General features: G+C 40.6%; 1 protein-coding gene across 9 annotated transcripts; it reads left to right on the forward strand.

The window, feature by feature from the left end:
- The first annotated feature begins 1,928 nt into the window (after positions 1-1,928).
- On the forward strand, positions 1,929-26,553 carry SDHAF4 (succinate dehydrogenase complex assembly factor 4). 9 transcript variants are annotated; one of them, XR_016395116.1, is made up of 5 exons: positions 1,929-2,041; positions 12,929-13,078; positions 23,651-23,782; positions 24,190-24,246; positions 25,315-26,553. XR_016395116.1 is itself a non-coding variant. In XM_022590460.2 (4 exons), exons 1-3 carry the CDS (start codon positions 1,978-1,980, stop codon positions 23,758-23,760), a joined length of 324 nt encoding a protein of 107 aa, XP_022446168.1. In that variant the 5' UTR covers positions 1,929-1,977; the 3' UTR covers positions 23,761-23,782; positions 24,190-26,553. The 9 variants fall into 9 exon arrangements, 3 of the variants coding, with proteins under 3 accessions (XP_022446168.1, XP_022446167.1, XP_022446165.1); XR_016395118.1 differs by having other exon boundaries at positions 25,680-26,553; XR_016395120.1 differs by having other exon boundaries at positions 26,281-26,553.
- The last annotated feature ends 275 nt before the right edge of the window (positions 26,554-26,828 follow it).

The following is a 26,828-nucleotide window of genomic DNA, read 5'->3' on the forward strand; positions in this document are numbered from 1 at the left end:
CTCCGTGCCACCGTGCCTCCCTTGTTAGGGGGGCACTGAGCAAGCACAGCTGGGGTGAGGGGAGGAGGCTAAGCAATGCCTGCAGAATGGTCATGGTGGTCAGCAGCCTCTAAAATGCCCTTCAGTGATCCCCACCTGCTGGCATTCTCCCCCAGTGTAATCCCCTCCTGTTGAGGTGGGCTGGATCTGCTAATTCATTCGCTTCTAATGACAGAGTTCAGCAAAAGTGATGGGCTTTCACCTCTGAGGTTAGATTACGGAAGGGCTGTGGCTTCCATCTCGAGCAGTCTCCCTTGTTCTGCTTGTTCATTCCGTGGACACCCAGCTGCCATGTTGTGAAATGACCTTTGGAGAAGCCCACGCAGCGTGGAACTGAGGGAGGCCTTCAGTCCAAAAGCCACAGGGAACTAAATCCTGCCAATAATCATGTGCGTGAGCTCGGAAGCTGATCTTCCCCTAGTCAAGCCTCCATGCGAGACAGGAGCCCCAGCTCACAGCCTGACTGCAACCTCATTTAACACCTAGAGCCAGAGGCGCCCTGGTTCCTGGATTTCGGACACACAAAAACTGCGAGAGGATAGATGTCTATTGTTTTAAGCCCCAAAATGTTGGTATAATATGTTAGACAGCAGTACATAACGTGCAGTAATCTTGTTTCTGATTAAGAGCCCTTTTGCCATGGAAGCCTTCTTTTGAGCACTCAGTGGGACCCAAATGTTCTTATGCTTTGGGGCCATTTGGAGAGGTCCTAATTCCAAAAAAACCTATTCCAAAACCTTTACATTTTCCCAGTCCCTGACCACTTGATTTCAGTGCCCATGAATTGATGCAGATCTTTATCTCTAGCTATATCTCCTTCCAGGCAAAGAGTAGAAGATAAAGTTCTGCCCTCTGGGAGGATCTTTTTTCTCTCTGCTGTTTCCTCGAGGGCCTCTGTTAAATGCAGCTCGAAATGCCAAAGCAGTCATTTGCCAGCTGGTCAGTATATTGAGCAAAGCCCTCCGTAATCCAGCTTTGAATTTTTTCCTCTGTCAGCTGGTCACAAGGAGCTCACCACTAAACTGTAGATAGGAACTAAGGGTGAAGTGTGTATGTAAGCTACCGAGCTACCTGCTAATGAAAACTGCTTGGGTTTTGGCTCTGGCCGCGTTCCGAATATACCACTGCCTCCTGGTGAAAGGAGTCCTTATCTAGGGGGACCAGATGACTCCGGTTCGTGATGAGAAACTCAAATTATATAGCCACCTGATATTACTCGGTCAGACATCACCAGGGCCCAAGAACTTTCCTAAAAAAGGAAGGAATGAAGGAAGAAAAAAAACACCCGAAGGACTCCGGTGTGATTCTGTGTAGACTTTCCACAGGTCCCATGAAGCCTCCTGACCTGCCACACGTGCTCCGAACACGGCAGGAGCCGCTGGAACCGGAGGGCGGATGCGCAGCTCTCCTTCCCAGCAGCTGGACCAGATGAGAGCCTTCTGCTCTGCGCTGCACCCAAACGTCATCTTCCAGGCCACCTGGTCAGTGGGCCAGAGTTCGCTGAACAAGCAGAAATGTAAAAAAATAAAGACGGAGAACTGAGGGGAAAGAAGCCTATTGCACAGGCAAAAGAGTAGAAGGTGCCCACTATTTGTGGACTGGAGCAGCGAGCTTCCAAGAGACCTTCGCCTCAAATTGAGAGGAACAAACGGAAGCATTCCCTCATCCAACTTCAGCCATGATTTGAGGTTTTCATCAACACGAGGTTCAGGGTAGTTTGGGTTGTTCTTCATGATAAGGCCGAGCCGCTCCACTTTTGCCTGCGTACAGCCAGGTGCGGGAGCGCGGGTTTCCGGCGCTGGCTACGGAGGCCCCGCCCGCCCCGCGGAGGCCCCGCCCGCCCCGCGGAGGCCCCGCCCGCCCCGCGGAGGCCCCGCCCCCTCCCGCGGGGCGTGCCGGGAAGACGCGGCTGTTGCGGACGCGGCGGGAGCTGGCGTCATGGTTGTGCTGGGTTTCACCTCGTTGCTTGGCCACATCCCGGCCACAGCGTGGAGAGCGGCAAGTAAGGCGCCCGGTCCCGCGGGCGGGGTCGCGAAGGCACGGAGGCCGCGAGAAACGCGTCCGGCGGGGTAGCGGCGTGTCGCGGGCTCGGGGGCCCCGGGCCTGCCGAGCCTTCGTGTCCTGCACGGCCACCGCGCTCGTCCCCGGCAGGTCCTTCCCGCCCGAGCTCAGGGCGGGACCGGAGCTGGACAGTCGCTGGGCCCCGCTGTCCGGACGCCTCCTTCCCGGCGGCCACCGCGATGGCCACGAAGCGGGCGGGCGTCCTGAGTCCTGGGGGGTTCGCAGGGCGCGCGGCATCTGGTGCGCGTGGAGAGTGTGGAAAAGCGGGCCCTGCGGCAGTGGACTCATCATTTGCTTATTTAGTTTATTTACAGCGAAAAAGATCTCTGGCAGTCTACAGTACTAGAAGTGGAAAAGTGCAGAATTTTGGAAAAGTGGGCCGAAGGCTAATAAGTATAATAAAAATTAGGTGAAGCCAGGAATTATTCTTGAGAAAGTATGCATGCTTTTAGTAAAAACCAATCTTGTAAAACCCATTTTTGCTGGAAAATTTTCTCAAAATATTACAGCCTTAACCCACAGAGTATGCTAAGCCTAGTTTTAATTTAGGACACGCTGGAAAAATTGTGTTAAGTTGAAGACAATTCCGCCCCTCCTCCTGATGGGCCCCAGATTCCTATAAAGTTTGTTTTCCTTTCTGTAATCATCTCTCCCCAGACAGACTACCTGTTAAGTTGTAAAAATTTTAAATGATCCAGGAATGAATAATATATAAAGTAAAAGTCCCATAATGTTCAAACCTCGAGGTAATAACTGTGTGAAGCTCCGTTGTGTGTTCATTCAATATCCCTTTTTCACTAGTGTTCAAAACTTAAGAATGAAGTGTTTCATACCAAAAATTTACATAACACATGTGAGTTGTGAAGCAAAGCCAACATTTATGAATCCATTCTCCAGTTTAAGAAATAGAATATTTCCATTGCCAAGCGGCTACCTGCTACCTGCTTCCTGATGCAGTTGTGTAACTGTAAGCTTTTGATCTTTACAGAAAGGGCTTCGTGCCATTTGTATTTATTTTACTTGCTTTTTTCACCTGACTGGTTTGAGATTCATCCATGTTGATATGTGATGCTGTAATTATTCATTGAGTTATGAGAGTGTATCATACGTTTTTCCTTTCCCCTTCTCAGTGGACATTGTGTAACTCTAGAAGCACCAGGATTGACTGCTACACATCTTGTGTACACTGTAGGTGTACTTGCACAAGGGGTTGAATTCCTGGAATATGTGGCATAGGCCTGTTCAGTTTTACAATATGATGGCAAGCTGTAAAGGCATTTTCCATTCCTACTGGCTACGTATACTTCTACCAGCAGTATTAGAGTTCCTGTTGCCCCACATACTTGCCAACATTGGATAGCATCAGAAAATTAAATTTTTGTCTGCCTATAGGGTGTTGAAACGGTATTTCATTACAATTTTGCGTTTCTCTGACTAGAGAAGTTAAACATCTTTTCGAAAGTTTTTCGCTTTTTTTGATGAAATATCTCTTCATTTTCTTATTGGGTTGTTTGTCTTTCTTATTTATATTCTTTACATGTATTTGACCACTATACCTTTTTTACTTATGTAAATGGCAAATAGCTCTGTTTGAGGGCGGAGGGAATGAAAAGTGCTTACTGAACTGAGAAGTCATCTTGAGACTGAAAAACACGGCAGGCAGGTTCATACAATCGGTGAATCAGTTTATCATAGGGTAACTTACCTGTAAAGGCTGAGAGCAGGCGGACAACCGTCAGGAAAAATTAACAGCCGCCCTCCAAACCGCCAAGGGGGCCATTGGGACAGTTTTATAGTTGACCTAGACTATGGAGGTATGTGCTTGGAAACAGGAAGTGCGTTCCTAAGATTTATGAGTAGGTAACTGGTCTTGTGGGTGCCCGGAATATGTCAGCGAAGATTTTCCTCATTGTTTGGGGACTGACAGAGTATAGAGGCCACCTGATCCGAATGATTATTGAACAATGTCGATTAACTGCTAAGCCCTTGACAACAGAGAGTGATTGACTTCACAGTACAGTCCTGGGTAGGGTCAGCAGAAAGCCTGTATGGGCCCAAGATGGCCTCACTTATGCTAACGGCCATACAAGCTCAAGCTCAGTTTGTGGACTGCTTTTGTTACTCTTATGGTGTCTTTTTCTAAAACATTATCTTCAGCAGTAGACAGAATAAAATAATGGATCTGATCGTACAGTCACACAGATTCAAAGGAAAGGTGTCTTTTGATAAACAGGTATTCGTAATTTTATTATAATCTTGTCTTGATCCTTTTGTTTATTGTCTGTACTTTGTGGTCTTTTTTAAAGCCTTCCCTACTCTAAGGTCGTAGAGATATTCTGTATTTTCTCCTCAAAGGTCTATTGTTTGGCTTTTTATATTTAAGCCTTTATGCTACCGGGAATTGATTTTCATGTATGGTGTGAGGCAGGAAACCAATTTCACTTTCTTCCCATGTCAGTAACCAGTTGTCCCAGGTCCATATATTGGACCTTCCCCCCCAATGTAACGCCCCTGTCATGAATCAAGTTTACATATACATATGCACGTGGGTTTATTTCTTGGCTCTCTTCAGTTCCATTGATCTATTTGTCTGTTCCTGTGATGTAACACCTATCTTAATGACCATGCCTTTGTAACAACTCTTGATATTTAGTAGAATAAGTCCTTTCATCTTGTTTTTCAGAAGTGTCTTGGCTATTCTTGGATATCTGCTTTCCATATAAAATTCTTAAAAAAAAAAGTTCCTGTTGGGGTTTGGTTACAACTGCTCGATATTTTTTAAGATTATCATTTTCTGATTGCTGCTTATGTATAGAAACACAGTTGACTTATTTATTGATTTTGTGTCCAGTAACCTGGCTAAATTACTTTATTAATTTAAATAATTTATTTGCAGATTTTGGTGGGGCGGTGCTAGGTAGACACAAATATTGCCTGCAAATAATGAAAATCTATTCTCCCTTTCTAATCTTTATATCTTTTTCTTTTCTCTTGTTTCTCTGTCCTTGCTCAGATTTCCAGTACCATGTTGCGTAAAAGTGGTGATAGGCGTACTTGTTCATAATTGTAAAGGAAATATGTTCATATTTCATCATGTAATATTAGCTGTAGGTGTGCCCTTTATTAGGTTAATGAAGTCCCTTGCCATTTCTAGAAGGATTTGGGGGGTTTTTTGTTTATGTAGTTGTCTGTTTTTTAAGACAGAATAAATCTTGAAATTTACTAATTCATTTTTCTTCATCTTGTTTGTTAATTCACTTTTCTCCTTTAATATGGTGGGTTGGTGAATTATAAATTTTTCTAGTGCTGAATCACTCTTGCATTTCTAGAAAATATTCAGATTGATCAGGTTGATTATATTATTAATTTAGTGTTGGGTTTGGTATGCTAATATTTTGTTTAGAAGTTGGCCTGTAATTTTCCTGTCTTGGAATTTCCTTTTCTGGTTTTGAAATTAAAGTTATTCTAGCCTCTTACAATGAATTCAAGAGTCTTCTCATCCTTTTCTCTTCTATATTAGATTTTTTTTTTTTTTTAAGATTGAAATACTCTGTTCCTTGAGTGTCTGCTACAGATTGCCTACAAAACTGTCTAGACCTGCCCTTTTCTTTGAGGGAAGATTTTAAATTATTGGTTATTTTTGTAATGATTATTGTGGTATTTACCAGATTTTCTCTTCTAAAGTCAGTTTTGATAAGTTAAATTTTTTGAGAAAATTGTTCATTTTGTATACTTTAAATATATAGGCATAAAGTTACTGGTTTGGGGTTTTTAAAAAACTTTTGTTCTATGTAGCTATGTACTCCTCTTTTACTCATAATATATATTTTACCTTCTCTTGGTTTTTTTGGGTGTTTTTGTTTTTGTTGTTGTCGTTTTCATATTAGCTTTACCAAAGACTTCACAGTAGTTTTAGTCTTTTAAGAGAACCAACTTTTGGTTTTGTTGATCCTCTTAGTTTTATGTCTTTTATTTATGTTATTATTTTCTTCTCTTACTGTTTTTATTTTCTTTCCATTTTCTGTGGGTTCCCCTTTTTTTTTAGAAGATGTGGAAATGGTGCATCTCACATGTCTTAGCTCAGGCTGCAATAACAAAGTACCATAGACTGGGCGGCTTAAACATCAAACATTTGTTTTTCACAGATCTGGAGGCTGGGAAGTCCAAGATCAAGGTGCCAGCACATCTGGTCTCTGGTGTGAGCCAGCTTTCTGGTTCACAGATGGCTGTCTTCTTGTTGTATCCTCATGTGGCAGACAGCAGAAGGACCCTGCAAGCTCTCATAGCCTTTCTTATAAGGGCACTAATCCACTATGAGGGCTGCACCCTCTTGATCTACTTGCCTTCCAAAGGCCCCACCTCCTAATATCATCACATCAGGGGTTAGAATTTCAGCGTATGAATGTGGGGGGGGGGGTTGGGCACAAACCTTCCGTCCATAACATTGGTCCTTTTTTTTTTTTTGAACCATGGTAATGGTTCTCTTCATATAAACAGCATATGGCTAGATTTTGGTGAGTTTTTATTTTGAAGTCCAACAGCATACCTTTTAACTGGAGAGTTCAGTCCATTTACAATTATAGTTACTGATAAAATTGGCTTTATTTCTACCATCTTATTTTTCACACCTTCTATTTGTCATACTTTGAATTCAGTGTTTGCTTTTTTCATTTGTTTCCTCTGCTGGAAAAACAGGGAAAAAATGAAGATACACACTGCTTTGGAAGATACACACTGCTTTTTATTGGTTATCCTTGAAATCTAAATGCATGCTTAAGGAAGTTGAAAGTTAATTAATATCTTTATTCTCCTCCTAAACAGAACAAAGCTTAAAAATGCTTTGAATTCACTCACCCTCCACTTCTGTTGTTCAGCCTTTTAGGGGTGTGTGTGTGTGTGTGTGTGTGTGTGTTTGTTGTGTGTATGTTAGGTGGAATTGTGTAGTAACACAAATCAATACTGTTATTGCACTTTTATGCAGTCAACATATAAAACTTTTATCTTCTATTTTATCTCACACTTTACTTTTTTGATCACTTTCTTTTTATAAATTTATTTTCTTTGTGATGAGAAAGCTTAGGATTTACTCTTCTAACAACTTTTTAAATTTTTATTTATTTATTTATTTTTGCTGCGTTGGGTCTTCGTTGCTGCGTGCGGGCTTTCTCTAGTTGCATCGAGCAGGGGCTTCTCTTCAGTGTGGTGCCTGGGCTTCTCGTTGCTGTGGCTCCTCTTGTTGCAGAGCATGGACTCTAGGTGCGTGGGCTCTAGAGTGCAGGCTCAGTAGTTGTGGCGCACGGGCTTAGTTACTCTGTGGCATGTGGGATCTTCCCAGACCAGAGCTCAAACCTGTGTCCCCTGCATTGGCAGGTGGATTCTCAACCACTGCACCACCAGGGAAGTCCTTGGATCAGTTTCTTAAAGTACATTGTTTAGAAGTTCCCTTTGGTGACAGTCTTGTGATAAAGTTCTGTGTTTTTTTTTAATATATATTTTATTTTTAATCTGAAAATATGGTTTTATTTCTCTCCTGTTCTTGAAAGTAGTTTCAATGGCTGCATCATTTTCTCACAGCTCTATCTCTTCTGGCTTTCATTATAGCTAATGGGAAGTCATCTGTCTAATTTTTATTCCTTTACTAGTAATATGTCTTTGACCTGACTGCTTTTTTAGATCTTCCTTTAATATTGGGTTCTTCATTTTACTTTGTGTCCACGTGTTTTTTTGCTTTTCTTTTTAATATAATTTTATTTATTTTTTATACAGCAGGTTCTTATTAGTTATCTATTTTATACATATTAGTGTATATATGTTAATCCCAATCTCCTGATTCATACCACCACCACCACCACCCCCGCCGCTTCTCCCCCTTGGTGTCCATACGTTTGTTCTCTACATCTGTGTCTCTATTTCTGCCCTGCAAACCAGTTGATCTGTACCATTTTCCTAGGTTCCACATATATGCATTAATGTACGATATTTGTTTTTCTCTTTCCGACTTACTTCACTCTGTATGACAGTCTTTAGATCCATCCATGTCTCTACAAATGACCCAATTTCATTCCCTTTTATGCCTGAGTAATATTCCATTGTATATATGTACCACATGTTCTTTATCCATTCATCTGTCGATGGGCATATAGGTTGCTTCCGTTAACTGGCTATCGTAAATAGTGCTGCAGTGAACATTGCGGTACGTGTGTCTTTTTGAATTATGGTTTTCTCTGGGTATATGCCCAGTAGTGGGATTGCTGGATCATATGGTAATTCTATTTTTAGTTTTTTAAGGAACCTCCATACTCTTCTCCATGGTGGCTGTATCAATTTACATTCCCACCAACAGTGCAAGAGGGTTCCCTTTTCTCCACACCCTCTCCAGCATTTGTTGTTTGTAGATTTTCTGATGATGCCCATTCTAACTGGTGTGAGGTGATATCTCATTGTAGTTTTGATTTGCATTTCTCTAATAATTAGTGATGTTGAGCAGCTTTTCATGTGCTTCTTGGCCATCTGTACATCTTCTTTGGAGAAATGTCTGTTTAGGTCTTCTGCCCATTTTTTCATTGCGTTGTTTGTTTCTTTAATATTGAACTGCATGAGCTGTTTATATATTTTGGAGATTAATCCTTTGTCCATTGATTCATTTGCAAATATTTTCTCCCATTCTGAGGGTTGTCTTTTCATCTTGTTTGTAGTTTCCTTTGCTTTGCAAAAGCTTTTAAGTTTCATTAGGTCCAATTTGTTTATTTTTGTTTTTATTTCCATTACTCTAGGAGGTGGATCAAAAAGATCTTACTGTGAATTATGTCAAAGAGTGTTCTTCCTATGTTTTCCTCTAAGAGTTTTATAGTGTCTTGCCTTATATTTAGGTCTTTAATCCATTTTGAGTTTATTTTTGTGTATGGTATTGAGAAGTGTTCTAATTTCATGCCTTTATATTTGGCTGTCCAGTTTTCCCAGCACCACTATTGAAGAGACTGTCTTTTCTTCATTGTATATCCTTGCCTCCTTTGTTGACCATAGGTGCGTAGGTTTATCTCTGGGCTTTCTGTCCTGTTCCATTGATCTATATTTCTGTTTTTGTGCTAGTACCATATTGTCTTGATTACTGTAACTTTGTAGTATAGTCTGAAGTCAGGGAGTCTGATTCCTCCAGCTCTGGTTTTTTTCCCTCAAGACTGCTTTGGCTATTGGGGGTCTTTTGTGTCTCCAGACAAATTTTAAGAGTTTTTGTTCCAGTTCTGTAAAAACTGCCACTGGTAATTTGATAGGGATTGCATTGAATCTGTAGATTGCTTTGGGCGGTATAGTCATTTTCACAATATTGATTCTTTCAATCCAAGAACATGGCGTATCTCTCCATCTGTTTGTGTCATCTTTGATTTCTTTCATCAGTGTCTTACAGTTTTCTGAGTACAGGTCATTTACCTCCTTAGGTAGGTTTATTCCTAGGTATTTTATTCTTTTTGTTGCAGTGGTGAATGGGATTGTTTCCTTAATTTCTCTTTCTGATCTTTCGTTCTTAGTGTATAGGAATGCAAGAGATTTCTGTGCATTAAATTTGTATCCTGCAGCTTTACCAAATTCATTGATTAGCTCTAGTAGTTTTCTGGTGGCATTTTTAGGATTCTCTATATATAGTATCATGTCATCTGCAAACAGTGACAGTGTTACTTCTTTTCCAATTTGTATTCCATTTATTTATTTTTCTTCTCTGATTGCCGTGGCTAGGACTTCCAAAACTATGTTGAATAATAGTGGCAAGCATGGACATCCGTGAGATTTGGGACCTAGAATGTCTTTCAGTTGTGCACGGTTTATATTCACCAACATTTTCAATATAATATTTTTCTAAATAGTCAACCACAAAAAACAAAGAACAGATTATTATATGAAATATATTAGTACAATCAGAAACTCATATTTCTGTTACCCATATAATTTCTTTTTAAAAAAAATAAATTTATTTATTTTTATTTTTGGCTGTGTTGGGTCTTCGTTGCTGCACGCAGAGCTTTCTCTACTTGCTGTGAGCGGGGGCTGCTGTTTGTTGCGGTGCACAGGCTTCTCATTGCGGTGGCTTCTTTTGTTGCAGAGCACAGGCTCTAGGCATTTGGGCTTCAGTAGTTGAGGCATGCAGGCTCAGTAGTTGTGCCTCGCGGGCTCTAGAGCACAGGCTCAGTAGTTGTGGTGCATGGGCTTAGTTGCTCCACGGCATGTGGGATCTTCCTGGTCCCGTGCTCAAACCCATGCCCCCTACATTGGCAGGCGGATTCTTAACCACTGCACCACCAGGGAAGCCCCCATATAGTTTCTTAATAAAAATAAATGCAGCTTTACAAGATATTTTTTTGCAGGTTTTTCTCTTTTGATTTTTAGTGCATGCTTAACTAAGTATTATTTTGAGGACATAATTAAAGGTAAAATATGCCCTTAAATATTGAAGTGGAAGTTTGAAGGCAAAATGGTCTGTAGTCTAACTCAATAAATACATTAAAATTTTAGGTAAGTGTTTTTATTTTAATATGTATAGAAATTTTTATTGATTCACAGATTCTTCTCAGCCAGTTAGTATCATAAATGTGAAGTATTTTATGTAAGTGAGTATTTAGATGGGAGAAGTCTATATTAATTCTGTAAGTCGTTGTAGTTTTCTTAATACATTCAGTTGTATATTTATTTTCTTAATCCTTGAATTTTGTTGGCTGAAGACTAATTTGCATTACAGTTGGACATTCAGACAATCAACAATGTTGCTAGACACTGAGATATATGCAGTGGACGTGCAAATTAACAGCCTGATGTACTATTTTGAAATTGTTAATGCAGTTTGTATGTAATGTTAACTTTATGTAATCTTACAAACATGTCAATGTAAATTCCAAATTGGCTGTGGAGGGTGTATATATATATATACATGGAGACATATATACATACAAATACTTGTGCATATATATTTGCATGTGTGTATATATATATATATAATTTTTTAAAGCGGGGGTAGGGTGATGTAGTCATTGTTGGAATATGAATAAAATACATGTAGTGAAAGAAAATCCTAACTACATGTAATGCTATCAGGAGCTTCCAGATAATTCTATACTAACAATAATAGATACAGTCTGTCACTGTGCTAAGTGCTTTGCCTGAATTGTCCAGTTTAACCTATTTAGTAAGCTCATGAGATAGATAGTGTTATATTCAATTTAGAGGGGAAGAAATGGATTTAGAAAGGGTAAATAACTTGATAAAGGTCAAACAACTAGTAAGTATTTGTTTTAGTTTCTTATTGCTGGTGTAACAAATTACCACAAACTTAGTGGCTTAAAAATCCTTACAGTTCCAGAGGTGAGAAGCCTGAAATGGGTCCCTCTGTGCTGAAACCAAGGTGTTAGGGTTGTGTTTCTTCTGGGTGCTCTAGGGGAGAATCTGTTTCCTCCCTTTTCCATCTTCCAGAGGCTGCCCAAGTTCCTGGACTTGGTGGCCCTTTCCTCCATCTTTAGAGCCAGCAACATCATCAAGTCTCTCTCTCACTGCCACCTCTCTGGTTCTCTCTTCCAGTTCTCTCTTCCCCTTTTAAGAACCCCTGTGATGACAGTGGACCCACCCAGGTAATCCAGGACAGTCTACCTAGTTCAGGGTCATCTGATGAGCAACTTCAGTTCCATCTCTTACCTGATTCTCCTTCACCATGTGACCTAGCCTGCACATAGTTTCCAGATACTAGGTTCTCACCCTCTTTGGGGGCCATTACTGTGCCTGCCACAGTGGTGTGACCAGAATTGGTACCCACCTCTGTCTGCCTCTAAAGCTCTTCCTTCAGGAAGTTGAAGACCCCAACCCTGAGGTCATTTTTCAGAGTGGTTTTGCCCTTACTGAACATTATCTCAACAAGGGTCGGATAACTTTCATAATACTGAAAGCTTACCTTTCTCATTGTAACCTAGAAAGTGAGCTCATTTATAAATTGCAGGTGCCCAATACAGTTTAAGATGTTTAATTGGCGGAAAAAGAGGGGCATGATTAGGATTTAAGTATAAGAATACTAAATACAGTGCCTTGTGACTTACAGAGATTTAAATAGTAAATATTGTCATTGAAAAGTTCCTACTACTTAGTTACTCTTAATGATCTGATTCCTGGTATTTTTGGCATTGCTTCAGACAGGAATCCGTATTTTATTTTATTTTATTAATGTTTTAAAAATAAATTTATTTTATTATTTATTTTTTGCCTTGTTGAGTCTTCATTGCTGTGCACAGGCTTTCTCTAGTTGCGGTGAGCGAGGGCTACTCTTTGTTACGGCGTGCGGACTTCATGGTGGTGTCTCGTTGCGGAGCACAGGCTCTAGGCGTGCAGGCCTCAGTAGTTGTGGTGCGTGGGCTCAGTAGTTGTGGAGCATGGTCTCTAGAGTGCAGGCTCAGTAGTTGTGGCACACGGGCTTAGTTGCTCTGCGGCATGTGGTATCTTCCTGGACCAGGGCTCGAACCTGTGTCCCCTGCATTGGCAGGCGGATTCTTAACAACTGCGCCACCAGGGAAGTCCCAGGAATCCGCATTTTATATCTGTTTTTGCAATTTTGATAATGGTTAACTAACTCATTTCAAAGCTCTTCTTTTCAAACTGATAGCATTGGTTGCCTCCAAGGAAAGGAACTGGCCGTCTCAAAGATGGGGGCAGAGGGAAGGGTTGTCACTGTGTGTCCTTCTGTACTTTAAAATTTTGATAACTGTGAATGTATAAGCTTAACACAAGTAAGTAAAAGTGTTACATTTTGAAGTAGAATAAATGAACAGCCTCTATTTTTTCACTGTCTTCACTCTGCTAGGATCACCCATTCTGTGTCATTCTTTGAGGAAAATAAGTTCTCAAGGAGAAAAATCCAAACCCATCAAACAACCCCTTAAGAAGCCAAAGTTACCAGAAGGTCGTTTTGATGCACCAGAAGATTCCAATTTAGAGAAAGAACCACTGACAAGTGAGTAGAGTAAACCTCCTCTCTTAATTTTTGGTCTCAAAGAAAGTGTTTCTGTCATTGAGAAGCAAATGAAAGGAAGGAAGCATGTTATTGTTTATAATTCTTCATTGACAATAATAAAGAATATTTCAACAATGAATAAAATTACCATACAGTAAGTCCTCTATATACAAACGAGTTCTGTTCCGAGAGCACGTTCGTAAGTCCAATTTGTTCGTAAGTCCAACAGAGTTAGCCTTGGTACCCAACTAACACGATCGGCTATATAGTACTGTACTGTAATAGGTTTATAATACTTTTCACACAAATAATACATAAAAAACAAAGAAAACCTTTTTAATCTTACAGTACAGTCCCTTGAAAAGTACAGTAGTGCAATACAACAGCTGGCACAGAGGGGCTGGCATCGAGGGAACAGGCAAGAAGACTTACTGACTGGAGGAGGGAGAGGAGGTAGGAGATGGTAGAGCTGAGGGATTGTCAGCAATAGGAGACAGAGGGCAAGCTGCACTTTCACTCACCCCTGATGTTGATGGAATGCACGTTCATATCTTTGAAAGTTTGCGACATGAAGGTTCGTATGTAGGGGACTTACTGAATTGACTGTCAGTATGTATGGGTTAAAAAAAAGATTTCCAGGTCCCTGGCAGTGATTGATTATGTTTGATTAATTTATTTATTACACCCCATTATTCGCATGGCAAAATAGATGAATTAAGATGCAAATAACAGAAACTTACTTGAACAGACTTAAGCAGAAGGTAGGGTATGCTGTTATTAAGGTAGAGGGAACAAGTGAGGCTCCCTAGGGCAGTAATGCTGCTGGGCCTTAGAAGAAGACTGGGACCTCAGGACTAAACACTGTATGGAAACCAGAGTGTTCTTCCTTCTCTTGTCTTTGGTACCTACTCTTCATTGTTTTCTGTCTCCATACTCCCTTCTGAGTCCACTGGGCAGAAAGTAACTGCTCCTAGCAGCCACTCAGTTCAAGAGAACAACAAGACTGAAAATACAATTTCTTAGTCCTGATTTCAGATTCCTTAAGAAGAGAGCTCCTTGGCCTTCCTTGGATCAGATGTCCACAGCTAAATCAACCAGTGGCCAGTGGCCTGGGTCGCAGATGAAAATGTGGTTGTTCTCACTGTAACTACATGGCTGGGGAAAGGGAAGGGGATGTTTTGGAGAATAAAGAGGTTTTTGGGCGGGAGAAGGGATGATAGACTAAACATTATTTTGTATTCAGTATATATAAAATTTGTTTCATGTCTTAAAGCTTTTTTTTTTTTTAAGTACTACTTTATTTTCATGCTACATCCTTTTGTACCTTTGAATTGTGGAAAATGTGCAGATATTAGCTATTCAAAAAATAGCATTTCATACAGCATAAATGTAAACATACCACTTTGAAACTTTGGCAAGGCTGCCCTGCTCGTCTGGTTTTTCCAGTCTCATGAGTGCTAACCCATCTATGAAGTGAAGCATCCTAGGCAAGAAGATACCAGTAGAGGATACAGGGACCTGTGTCTGGAATTCTTCCTAGAATATAAAAGCGTTGGGGGTTTGCTCATTCATTAAATATTTCAGATTATAGCACTCTACCAAGTCCAATCTCATAACCAGATCAACCAGCCAAGGTGATGGAGGCTTTTAAAAAGTTGCCATTAATCTAGAGGTAAAATTTTTCTTCAAAGGTTTTAGCTAAGCGTAAAAATCTGAGAGGAAATATTTCCTTAAAATGTCTCACACAAAAGCAGCAGTCTCATAAATAAACACTCACATATATGCTTAATTGATTTTTGACATGGTTGCCAATACCATTCAATGGCGAAAAGGACAGTCTTTTCAATAAGTGGTGCTGAGAAAACAGGATATCCACATGTAAAAGAATGAAATTGGACCCCTTACCTTACACCATATTCAAAAACTAATTCTAAATATGTCAAAGACCTGAACTTAAGAGGGAAGACTGTAAAACTCTTAGAAGAAAATTGGGCAGACTCTTCATGTCCCTGGATTTGACAATGATTTCATGCATATGACACCAAAAGCACAAGCAACAATTGTAAAAATAGATAAATAAGACATCAACAAAATTAAGAAATTTTGTTCATATTAGAACATTATCAAGAAAGTGAGAAAAATAACCTGCAGAATGGGGGAAAATATTTGTAAATCATATATTTGAAAAGAATTAATATCCAGAATAAAGAACTCCTACAATTCAACAACAACGAAAAGAACCCAATTCAAAAATGGGCAAAGGGGCTTCCCTGGTGGCACAGTGGTTGAGAGTCCGCCTGCCAATGCAGGGGACACAGGTTCATGCCCTGGTCCGGGAAGATCCCACATGCTGTGGAGCGGCTGGGCCGGTGAGCCATGGCCGCTGAGCCTGCGCGTCTAGAGCCTGTGCTCCGCAACGGGAGAGGCCACAACAGTGAGAGGCGCGCGTATTGCAAAGAAAAAAACAACAAAAACAATATCTACATATGGAACAATTTCACTGGAAACTAGCAGAAAGACCCTGGTACAATCAAGACTGTAAAAAAATATCCACACATAATTGGGTAGGAAGGGAAGAAAAGTGATCAGGTCAGGACCTGTGCCCCTGGGAGAGGACTCAGAAGAAAATGGAGACTCCATGGTGGAGACCCACCATGGGCAGTGAGTGCTGAGAACCACAGATTGGGTGCCCGAGTCCTGGCGTCCTCCACAGGGGAGACGAGCCCCCTTGGCCGGTTGGAGGGCAACTGGGACTCCCAGGAGGGCAGAGGGACCTGGACTCCGCTTGTGAGGAGGGCGCACACAGGCTTGGCCCAAAGGCAGGGCAGAGAGAGATCTGCTCCAGCAGCTGCCAAGTCCTGCGGCTGCCTCATCATGCACCCCAGCCCCAAGCCAAGCCAACTCTCTGGTCCCACTCATTCCATTCTGGGGCAGCCACTACCAGGAAGAAGACTCAGCCGTGGGACACAGCGGTGACCCAGTCCCAGGGTGGAGCCTGGGAGGGGTAGCGGCAGCCATTGTCGGCACTTACTCAAGTGGCACAGCAGAAGCAGCCCAGACCTCTGACAGCAGCTGGCCTGCCACAGCTCACTCCTGGTACACGCCGAGAGTCCACACGGGCCCCCCGCAGCTCTGCAGTGTGGCTCCACAGCCAGGTGGAGGTGACAGGGGCTGGGGGCAGTGATCAGGTGAGAGGGTCAAAGTGGACTTGTACCGAGGCTGCATCTGAGTGGAGCATGGGAAACAAATATGTGCACCTGAACAGGCAGTGAAGCAGAGACAGCTCAGACCTCTGTCTGAGGCTGACATGAGCGGAGAGCCCACACAGGCCCCACTCACTTCAGCACTTCCTGCTCTGGGGCAAGGAGAGAGGAAAAGACCCACTTAATGGGAACAGAGCCAGCTCATGCCTGACCCTCAGGGCTTCTGCTCCAGCAACCTGGGATCAGACCCCACCCCTGATAGGACAGTGACAGCCACCTAGCAGAGGGGAAGTCCTGCCCCACACCTGGCTCCAGCTCTAGCCCCTCCACCAGCAGGCCCACCTCCTACCAAGGAGATAGCTGTCAGCACACCCTGAGGAAAGACATGATTTGCGTCCATGTCAAATTCAGTTCTCCCACAAAAGGCATTGGGCACACGCAGTCGGTATAGGGACACTCCTACATAAGAACACTCCTTCGAGGTAACTTTCACCTAAATTCACAGAGGCAGGAAAAGTTAAGCAAAATGAAAAGGCAGAGGAACTCCTCTCAATTGAAAGAGCAGTAGAAAACCCCTGAAAAAACTACTAATGAAACAGTTGACTAGATAAAGAATTCAAAGCATTGGTTATAAGAATGTTAACTGAATTAGGGGGAAGAATACATCTACACAGCAATGTTTTTAACAAGGAACTAGAAAATATAAAAAAAGACCCAATCAGAAATGAAGAATTCAATAGTTGAAGTAAAAAACACACTAGAAGGAATGAATAACCGGCTAAGTGACACAGAAGAACGCATAAGTGATCTGGAAGATAGAATAATGCACATCACCGCATCAGAACAGCAAAAAGAAAGGCAGGGTTTTTTTTGGGTTTTTTTTTGTTTTTTTGCGGTACGTGGGCCTCTCACTGCTGTGGCCTCTCCCATTGCGGAGCACAGGCTCTGGACGCACAGGCTCAGTGGCCATGGCTCACCGGCCCAGCCGCTCCGCAGCATGTGGGATCTTCCCAGACCGGGGCACGAACCCATGTCCCCTGCATCGGCAGGCGGACTCTCAACCACTGCGCCACCAGGGAAGCCCAAGAAAGGCAGTTTTAAAAAATGAAAACAGTCTAAGAGATCTCTGGGATAACATATAAGGAGCCCAGAAGGAGGAGAGAGAGAGAGAGAGAAGGGAATTGAAATTGTATTTGAGGAAATTGTGACTGAAAACTTCCACAATCTGAAGAAAGAAACAGATATCGAGGTACAGGAAGAGGGTCCAAACAAGATGAACCCAAACAGATGCACACCAAGACATATCATAATTAAAATGGCAAAAGTTCGAATTCTGAAGGCAGCAAGAGAAAAACAGTGTCATACACAAGGAAGTCCCTATAAGTCTGTCACCTGATTTCTCTGCAGAAACTTTACAGGCCAGAAGGGAGCAGCACGATATATTCAAAGTCCCGAAAGGGAAAACCTGCAAGCTAGGGTACTCTATTCAGCAAGATTATCATTAAAATAGAAGGAGTGATAAAGGGCGTCTCAGATAAGCAGAAGCTAAGAGTTCATCAATACTAAACTTACCTTAAAAGAAATGTTGAAGGGACTTCTCTGAGTGGAAAAGTAAGCTGTAGGAAAGGGGAATCCTGATAGGAAAGGCAAATATATAGTAAGGACTGAGGATCAACCGCTTAAATAAGCCCGCACAAAGATTAAAAACAAAAAATTGTAAAAGCATTTGGTTAACTGTTGCCTGCAGTGACCTGGGACATAGACCCCACATACCTAATGAACTTGTAGCTGTAAGGGAAGGGCTGGAAAACAGAACCTTAATAATATCTGTTGGTTGTTACTGACTGTTTGGCAAGGAATTAAAAAGAAAGAGATGAACTTAAAAAAAATTGTAGAAGCAACTGTAACTACAATAAACAGTTAAGAGATAAACATGAAGATCTAAAATATGACATCAAAAACATAAAATGTAGGGGAGAGGCGTAAAAACTGTAGATCTTTTCAAATGCATCTGAACTTAAATGACTATCAGTTCAAACCAAGTAGATATAGTTACAGGTCAACATATATGAATCCCATGGTAATCACAAATCAAAACTACAGTAGATAAAACTAAAAAGAATACAAGCATACTACTAAAGAAAATCATCAAACCACAAGAGAAGAAACGAAAAGAAGAAATGAACAAAGAAATAGAAAAACAACTAGGAAACATAAAATGGCATTAACTACATACCTATCAGAAATTAAATGTCAAAGGACTAAATAATCAAATCAAAAGACATAGGGTGATGAGGCCCTTCTATTTGCTGCCTACAAGAGACTCACTTCAGAACCAAAGACACAGACAAAGTGAGGGGATGGAAAAAGTTATTTCATGCAAACAGAAATGACAAGAAAGTGGGGGTAGCAATACTCATATCAGATAAAGTAGACTTTAAACAAAGACTGTAACAAAAGACAGAGAAGGGCATTATATAATGGTAAAGCGATCAATACAAGAAGAGGATGTTATCATTAACATAAATACTTGAAACAGGAGCACCTAAATATATAAAGCAAATACTAACAGACAAAAAGGGAGAAATTCACAATAATAGTAGGGCACTTTAACACCACACTTACATTAATGCGCAAATCATCCAGACAGAAAATCAATAAGGCAACACTGGTCTTAAATGACACAATAGACCTCTTGGACTTAACAGATTTATACAGAACATTACATCCAAAAACAACAGAATACACATTATATTCAAGTGCACATGGAACATTCTCCAGGATAGATCACATGCTAGGCCATAAAACAAGTCTCAAAAAAATGTGAGAAGATAGAAATTATATCAAACATTTTTTCTGACCGTAGCAGTATAAAACTAGAAATCAATTACAAAAAGAAAAATGGGAAAAGAACAAATACTTAGAGACTAAAACAACATGCTACTAAAAAACCAATGGGTGAATGAAGAAATCAAAGAGGAAATCAGAAAATACCTCAAGACCAAAGAAAATGGAAATTCAACACTCCAAAACCTATAGGGTGCAGCAACAGTAGTTCTAAGAAGGAAGTTTATAGCAGTACAGGCCTTTCTCAAGAAAGAAGAAAAATCTCAAGTAAGCAACCTAACCTGCCACTTAAAAGAATTAGAAAAAGAAGAACAAAGCCCAAAGTCAGCAATAGGAAGGGGATAAAGATCAGAGGGGAAATAAAATAGCGATCAACAAAACAATAGAAAAGATCAATAAAACGAAGAGCTGGTTTTTTTAAAAGATGAACAAAATTGGTAAACATTTAGCAAGGATCACCAAGAAGAAAAGAGAGAAGACCCAAATAAAATAAGAAATGAAAGAGGAGAAGGAACAGCAAAAACCACAGATACAAAAAATCATAAGAGAACACTACTAACAGTTATATGTCAATGAATTGGACAACCTAGAGAAAATGGATAAATTTCTAGAAACATACAACCTGTCAAGACTGAATCAAAAAGAAATAGACAACTTGATCAGACTGATCACTAGTAGTAAAGTTGAATCTGTAATTTAAATACTCCCAGCAAACAAAAGTCCAGGACCAGACAGCTTCAAAGGAGAATTCTACCAAACATATAAAGAAGAGCTAATACCTAACCACCTCAAACTATTCCAAAAAATTGAAGAGGACGGAACACTCTCAAATTCATTCTACAAGGCCACCAATAATTACCCTGATACCAAAACCACACAAAGACACTACAAAAAAAGAAAATTACAGGTCAATATCGATGAATATAGATTCTAAAATCCTCAGCAGAATATTAGCAAACTGAATCCAAAAATATATTAAAAGGATTGTATATGATGATCAATTTGGATTTATTCCAGGGACACAAAGATTGTTCAGTATTTGCAAATCAATTAATTTGATACACCACATTAACAAAGGGAAGGATAAAAACCAACTGATCATCTCAATAGATGCAGAAAAACCATTTGACAAAATTCATTATCCATTCATTATAAAATTCTCACTGAAGTGGGTATAGAGGGAACATATCTCAACGTAATAAAGGCTATTTATGACAAATCCACAGCTAACATCATATTCAGCAGTAAAAGTTGAAAGCCTTTCTTCTAACTCAGGAACAAGACAGGGATGCCCACTCTTTGCCCCTTCTATTTAACATAGTATTGGAAGTTCTAGCCACAGCAATCAGACAAGGAAGATAAATAGGTATGCAAATGTAAAGGGAAGAAGTAAAACTGTCATTATTTGCAGATCCATGATACTACATATAGAAAACCCTAATGTCTCCACCAGAAAACTATTAGCACTAATAAATGAATTCTGTAAAATTGCAGAATACAAGATTAATATACAGAAATATGTTTCCTTTACATACACTAATAATGAACTATCAGAAAGATAAAGTGAAAAAAAAATCCCCATTAAAATCACACCAAAAAGAATACAATACCTAGGAATAAACTTAAAGGTGAAAGACCCGTACTCTGAAAACTATGAAACAATGATAAAGGAAATTTATAAAAGAAATGGAAGGATATCCTGTGCTCTTGGATTGGAAGAATTAATATTGTTAAAATGGCCATACTACCCAAAGCAATCTCCAGATTAAATGCAATCCCTATCAAAATACTCATGACATTTTTCACATAACTAGAACAAATAAGCCTAACATTCATATAGAACCACAGAAGTCCCCAAATTGCCAAAACAATCTGGAGGAAAAAGAACAAATCTGGAGGTGTCAAGCGCCCAGACTTCAGACTATACTACAAAGCTACAGTAATCAAAACAGCATGGTACCGGCACAAAAACATACACATAGATTAATGGAACACAATAGAGATCCCAGAAGTAAACCCATGAACCTTTGGTCAATTAATCTACAACAAAGGAGGTAAGAATATACAATGGAAGAAGACAATCTCTTCAGTAAGTTGTGCTGGGAAAACTGGACAGCTACATGTAAAAGAATGAGATTAGAACATTTCCTCACACCATATACAAAAATAAACTCAATGGACTAAATATCTAAATGTAAGACCTGAAGCCATAAAAGTCATAGAAGAGAACATAGGCAGAACACTCTTTGACATAAGTTGTAGCAATATTTTTTTGGATCTGTCTCCTAAGGCAAAAGAAATAAACAGATGGGACCTAATTAAACTTAAAAACTTTTGCACAGCTAAGGAACCGTGGACAAAATGAAAAGACAACCTGTGAATGAGAGAAAATGTTTGCAAATGATATGACCAACACAGGGTTAATATCCAAAATATATAAACAGCTCATACAACTCAATATAAAAAAAACAGTCCAATCCAAAAATGGGCAGAAGACCTGAATAGACATTTTTCCAAAGAAGACATACACATGGCCAACAGGCACATGAAAAAATGCTCAACATCACTAATTATTAGAGAATTTCAAATCAAAACTACAGTGGGGTACCACCTCACACTGGTCAGAATGGCCATCATCAAAAAGTCAACAAATAATAAATGCTAGAGAGGGTGTGGATAAAAGGGAACCCTCCTTACACTGTTGGTGAGAATGTAAATTGGTGCATCCAATATGGAAAACATGGAGGTTCCTCAGAAGACTGAAAATAGAACTACCATATGACCCAGCAATTCCACTACTATGTACATATCCAAAGAAAATGAAAACACTAATTTGAAGAGATACGTGCACCCCAGCGTTCATAGCAGCATTATTTACAATAGCCAAGATATGGAAGCAACTTAAGCGACCAACAGATGAATGGATAAAGAAGATACACACAGGGCTTCCCTGGTGGCGCAGTCGTTGAGAGTCCACCTGCCGATGCAGGGGACACGGGTTCGTGCCCCAGTCTGGGAAGATCCCACATGCCGCGGAGTGGCTAGGCCCGTGAGCCGTGGCCTCTGAGCCTGCATGTCTGGAGCCTGTGCTCTGCAATGGGAGAGGCCACAGCGGTGAGAGGCCTGCATACCGCAAAAAAAAAAAAAAAGAAGATACACACACACACACACACACACACACACACACACACACAATGGAATATTACTCAGCCATTAAAAAGAATGAAATTTGCAACAGTGTGGATGGACCTCGAGAATATTATGCTTAGTGAAAAAATCAGAGAAAGACAAATACTCTATCACTTACATGTGGAACCTAAAAAATAAACAGTGTATATAGCAAAACAGTAACAGACTCACAGCATAGAAAACTAACTAGTGGTTCCCAGTGGGGAGAGGGAAGGGGGGGCCAAGATAGGGGTATGGGATTAAGAGGTACAAACTACTGTGTATAGGTTGGATAAGCAACAATGATATATAGCACAGGGAATTATTGCCTTTATCTTGTAATACCTTTTCCTGGAGTATAATCTGTAAAACTAACTGAATCACTGTGCTGTACACCTGAAACTAATACAATATTGTAAATCACCTATAGGTCAAAGAAAATGAATGAGTGATTAGACATTGTTTAAGAATTGGGATTCTTTCAAATAGCTTGTTCCTCTCCTGATCTTCCTGTGTACAGATCAGTACAGTGTATGTACTGAGAGCAAGACTGCAGCCAGAATGTGTGAATTCAAACTCAGTTTCATCACTTAGTCTCATCTTCCTCATCTATAAAATGGAAACAATAATTGTTCCTGTCCCAAAGAATTATTATGAGGGTTAAATGAATTAATATGTATAAAGTCCTCAGAATTGGGCCTGACTCAAAACGGAAAATCCTATTATGAACATACACTGTTAACAATAATAACAGTTGTTATGCCCATAAATGGCAGTTTCCGGGAACCAGTTGCTGAAGCCAAAACTGTATGATGAGGAAAATTAATACTCATAGCTAAAATTATTTGAGCATTCTTATGTAGCTGGCACTGCGCTAGACCTTTTACATGCATTTCTTTTTTTATTTCTCAAGATAGTAAGGCAGGTGTGATGGTTGTACCCACTTCACTGTTAAGAAAAATAAGGCATCGAATCAAAGTAATATTCAAAGTAATCTTGTTTCAAAACCTTCCAAACCCTGTGGATTTGTACTCTGTATTCTCTGCACCCCTTTCCTTCTGTTCTAACCCAGCCACTCCTCAGATGAGGGCCTGAGAGTCCTCTGAGAATTCTAAGTCACTAATGCAGGAAATAAAGTAGATTGGATATGAAGATTGGGTGCTAAAGTGATTTCTCAAACTGGGGAGAGGAACCACTCTCTGGGGAGAGTTTGTTTAAGGACTGCATAGTAGTAGCCTCATCAGTAGCATGCAGCCTGTTAACTGTCAGCTCTGCAGCCTCGTCTGCAGAATTGACCATGATGCTTTTCCCGTCTCCATTGACTGCTTTTTTTTGCATCTCTGTCTTTCTTCAGAATTTCCAGATGATGTTAATCCTGTTACCAAAGAAAGAGGTGGACCCAGGGGCCCAGAACCTACCCGATATGGAGATTGGGAACGAAAAGGACGCTGTATTGATTTTTAAGCCACATAATTCGTTAACTTCAGTATCTTTTTCTGATTGTGTACATCTGAATTAACTTATTTTTGATTATTTTCTTTCTGTATATCCTTTAAGTCATCTAATTTCTATAATGTGTTTAAAAATATATATGATAGCTTTGGAAGAAAATATGCTGTTATAAATCAGGAAAGAGGAAGTATTAGCACATTAATTTTAATTTAAATGTATTAGGATATTTAAGTGATGATTAGAGCTGCAAACTTTTATTTCATCATGTTTCAGTTTAAGTTTATCAGTTGCTTATCAGATACAAATGTAAGTAAAACAACTTTTTTTTTAAATGATTTTATTGCCATGTGCTAGGTAATAGTGACTTTATAAATGTGAGTTAAGTAATGCATTATAGTTCGGTAAGGCCACAGTAACAGCAGCAAATCTTTAACTCTGGAGCCAGATCACTTGGGTTCAGATCCCAGCTCCACTACTTACTAGCTTATGTGACCTTGGGTAAGTTATTTAACTTCTCTGTGCTTCAGTATCCTTATGTGTAAATTGGAGATAATCCTAGTTCCACCTCGTAGGACAGTTGAGAAGATTAAATGAGTGAATACATGTAAACCACCTGGAGCAGTGCACACTAGAAGAGCTGAAAGTAGTTGCCTCTGGAGGCGAGTTGGGTGGACAGGGACTGCGGTTTCTCATTAGACGCTTTTTCTCTCTTAAAATAAATGAATATGTTAGGTACTATTTTAAGAATTTATACAAGTTCATTGGGGAAATTTAGAAAACAGTATAAAGAAGAAAACAAGAATTGTCTATAAAACCTCTACACCTGCTTACCCTTTGACGTATTGTCCTTCAATAATCTAAGTAAGTATACATGTTTTGTATATCTGTTATCCTAACAATTTCGTAGTGAAAATGATGTTTCACTATTTGAATCTTCACTTTCTTAATCACAAGTGATGTTAAACACTCTTCTCTCTGTTTATCAGCCTTTTGTGTCTTCTGTTAATTGCTTTTTCTTATCTTTTGCTCATTTTCTGTTGGATGTTGGTCTTTTGTTATCAATTTGTATGAGACTTTTGCTTTTCACTTGTGCTTATTTATGTTGAAATTTTTCTTATTTTTGTGGCGTCAGTTTTTTTTTATCTTTGTGTAACTTGGTCTCTGTGACCTTAATGTACTAATATCCCTTCACAAGTTCCTTGGTGGTTCCTGTCCATGATGAAGTCTTAAGTTCTGTGTCCTTCCTGTTCTGACCCTTTACATCTGTTCAGGCCCCTCCTTCCCAGTCAAGCCCCACTACTCACAGCCTCTTAGACGTGTTGGTAGATAAACGTGCCTTCTGCCTGAAATGCCCTCTTCTTTACTTTCTGCCTAGAAAACACCTATCAAGCTATACCTCACTTCCTTGACTATCTTTTCTGTGTCATTTCCACATTCAACTATTACAGACATACTAGCTTGTTTTAGAATTAATTTTCAATTCTGCATCCTCCATTAGTCCATGGGCTTCCCTATCTGCCTTATATTCCTGATTTATTTCATTCAGTTTTGTACCCCCAATTGCAGCATGGTGCTGAGCATTTAATAAACACTCAACAAACGTAGCCTCAGTTTTGAATCATCCAGCAGAACTCCACAATGGCCCCCGAGATTCCCTCTCCCTGGTGTGCATGTGAATACGATGAGATAGTCATTCCCTTGATTAAGTTACATTATATGGCAACGATGATGGAATAGTCATTCTGGGGCTCAAGTTACCTATGTAAGAATCCACTGTAGCCAACTGGAGGAAGGTTCTCCTGCTGGGTTTGAAGAAGTAAGATGCTCTGTTGTGAAAGTGCCATGGACTAGCTCTTGAAGGCAGCTTTCAGGAGCTGAAAGCTCCCCTGCTGACAGCCAACAAGAAAACAAGAGCCTCGGTCTTCTTACAGCCACAAGCCTCTGAAGTCTGCAAACCACATGAATGGGATTGGAAGCGGATTCTGAGCCCCAGATGAGATCCCAGCTCCAGCCGACACTTTGATTTCAGCCTGGTGAGACCCTGAACAGAGGACCCAACTACCCAGACTCCGGACCCAAGGAAGCTGTGAATAATGTTTGTTGCTTTAAGCCACTGGGTTTGCAGTAATGTCTTGTGCAGCAACAGGAACCTGTTACAGTATTCGAGCTGCTATTACTAGGGCATTGGCCTTGAATCTCAGGAGCAGTGACTAGGCTGGTTTAAGACCTGCAGTTTGATGAACTGGATCCTTGTCTTCATTATTTGTATACAAAATTCCTCTCAGACCTGCTTTGCCAAACCGTTGCCCTGTCTTTCTTAGGAGAAACGAAGCCCTACTACCTTGCAGGCATTCTTCCCAGTGCCACCTCCCTAGTGATCAACAACTAAGTTGAGTTCCTGCTCGCAGGTTCCCTCTTGCCATGTTCTGTCTGCACATGATACCACTCCTGCTACTTTATGGCGAGTCTCTTTCCCTGTGGGACCGCATGTGTGTGAACTACACCTATTTACTGTGACATTTTTGTGTGCAGTGTCAAGCCTGCTGGACTGACCTTCCTTCAACACCTGCAGCCTGGTCTCATTCAGTGCCCAGAAGCTGGGATTGTTTCCTTCTCACAATGTCCCCTGTAATAAGTTTCCTGGCCCGGTATTCTAGAATTGGGCCAGCTGGGTCCGTCAGGCGAGACAAAATAATCCTAAATCAACCTTAAACTGTTATAAGAATGCCCCAAATTCTTTTAGGAATTTATTTATAAAAGAGTAATGCATTTTTCTTTAAACCACCCAAAATACTAAAAGATTTGGAATCTTCTGAGGTTTCTAATTTTTTTTTTGTGGGGGGGGGTTGTTTGTTTGTTTGTTTTTTCGGTACGCGCGCGGGCCTCTCACTGTTGTGGCCTCTCCCGTTGCGGAGCACAGGCTCCGGACGCGCAGGCTCAGCGGTCATGGCTCACGGGCCCAGCCGCTCCGCGGCATGTGGGATCTTCCTGGACCGGGGTACGAACCCGCGTCCCCTGCATCGGCAGGCGGACTCTCAACCACTGCGCCACCAGGGAAGCCCGGTTTCTAATGTTGATAA

Source organism: Delphinapterus leucas, chromosome 12, assembly GCF_059928025.1.
Source record: "Delphinapterus leucas isolate spDelLeu-1000000601 "Yukka" chromosome 12, BTC_Dleu_Yukka2, whole genome shotgun sequence".
NCBI classification, from domain to species: domain Eukaryota; kingdom Metazoa; phylum Chordata; class Mammalia; order Artiodactyla; family Monodontidae; genus Delphinapterus; species Delphinapterus leucas.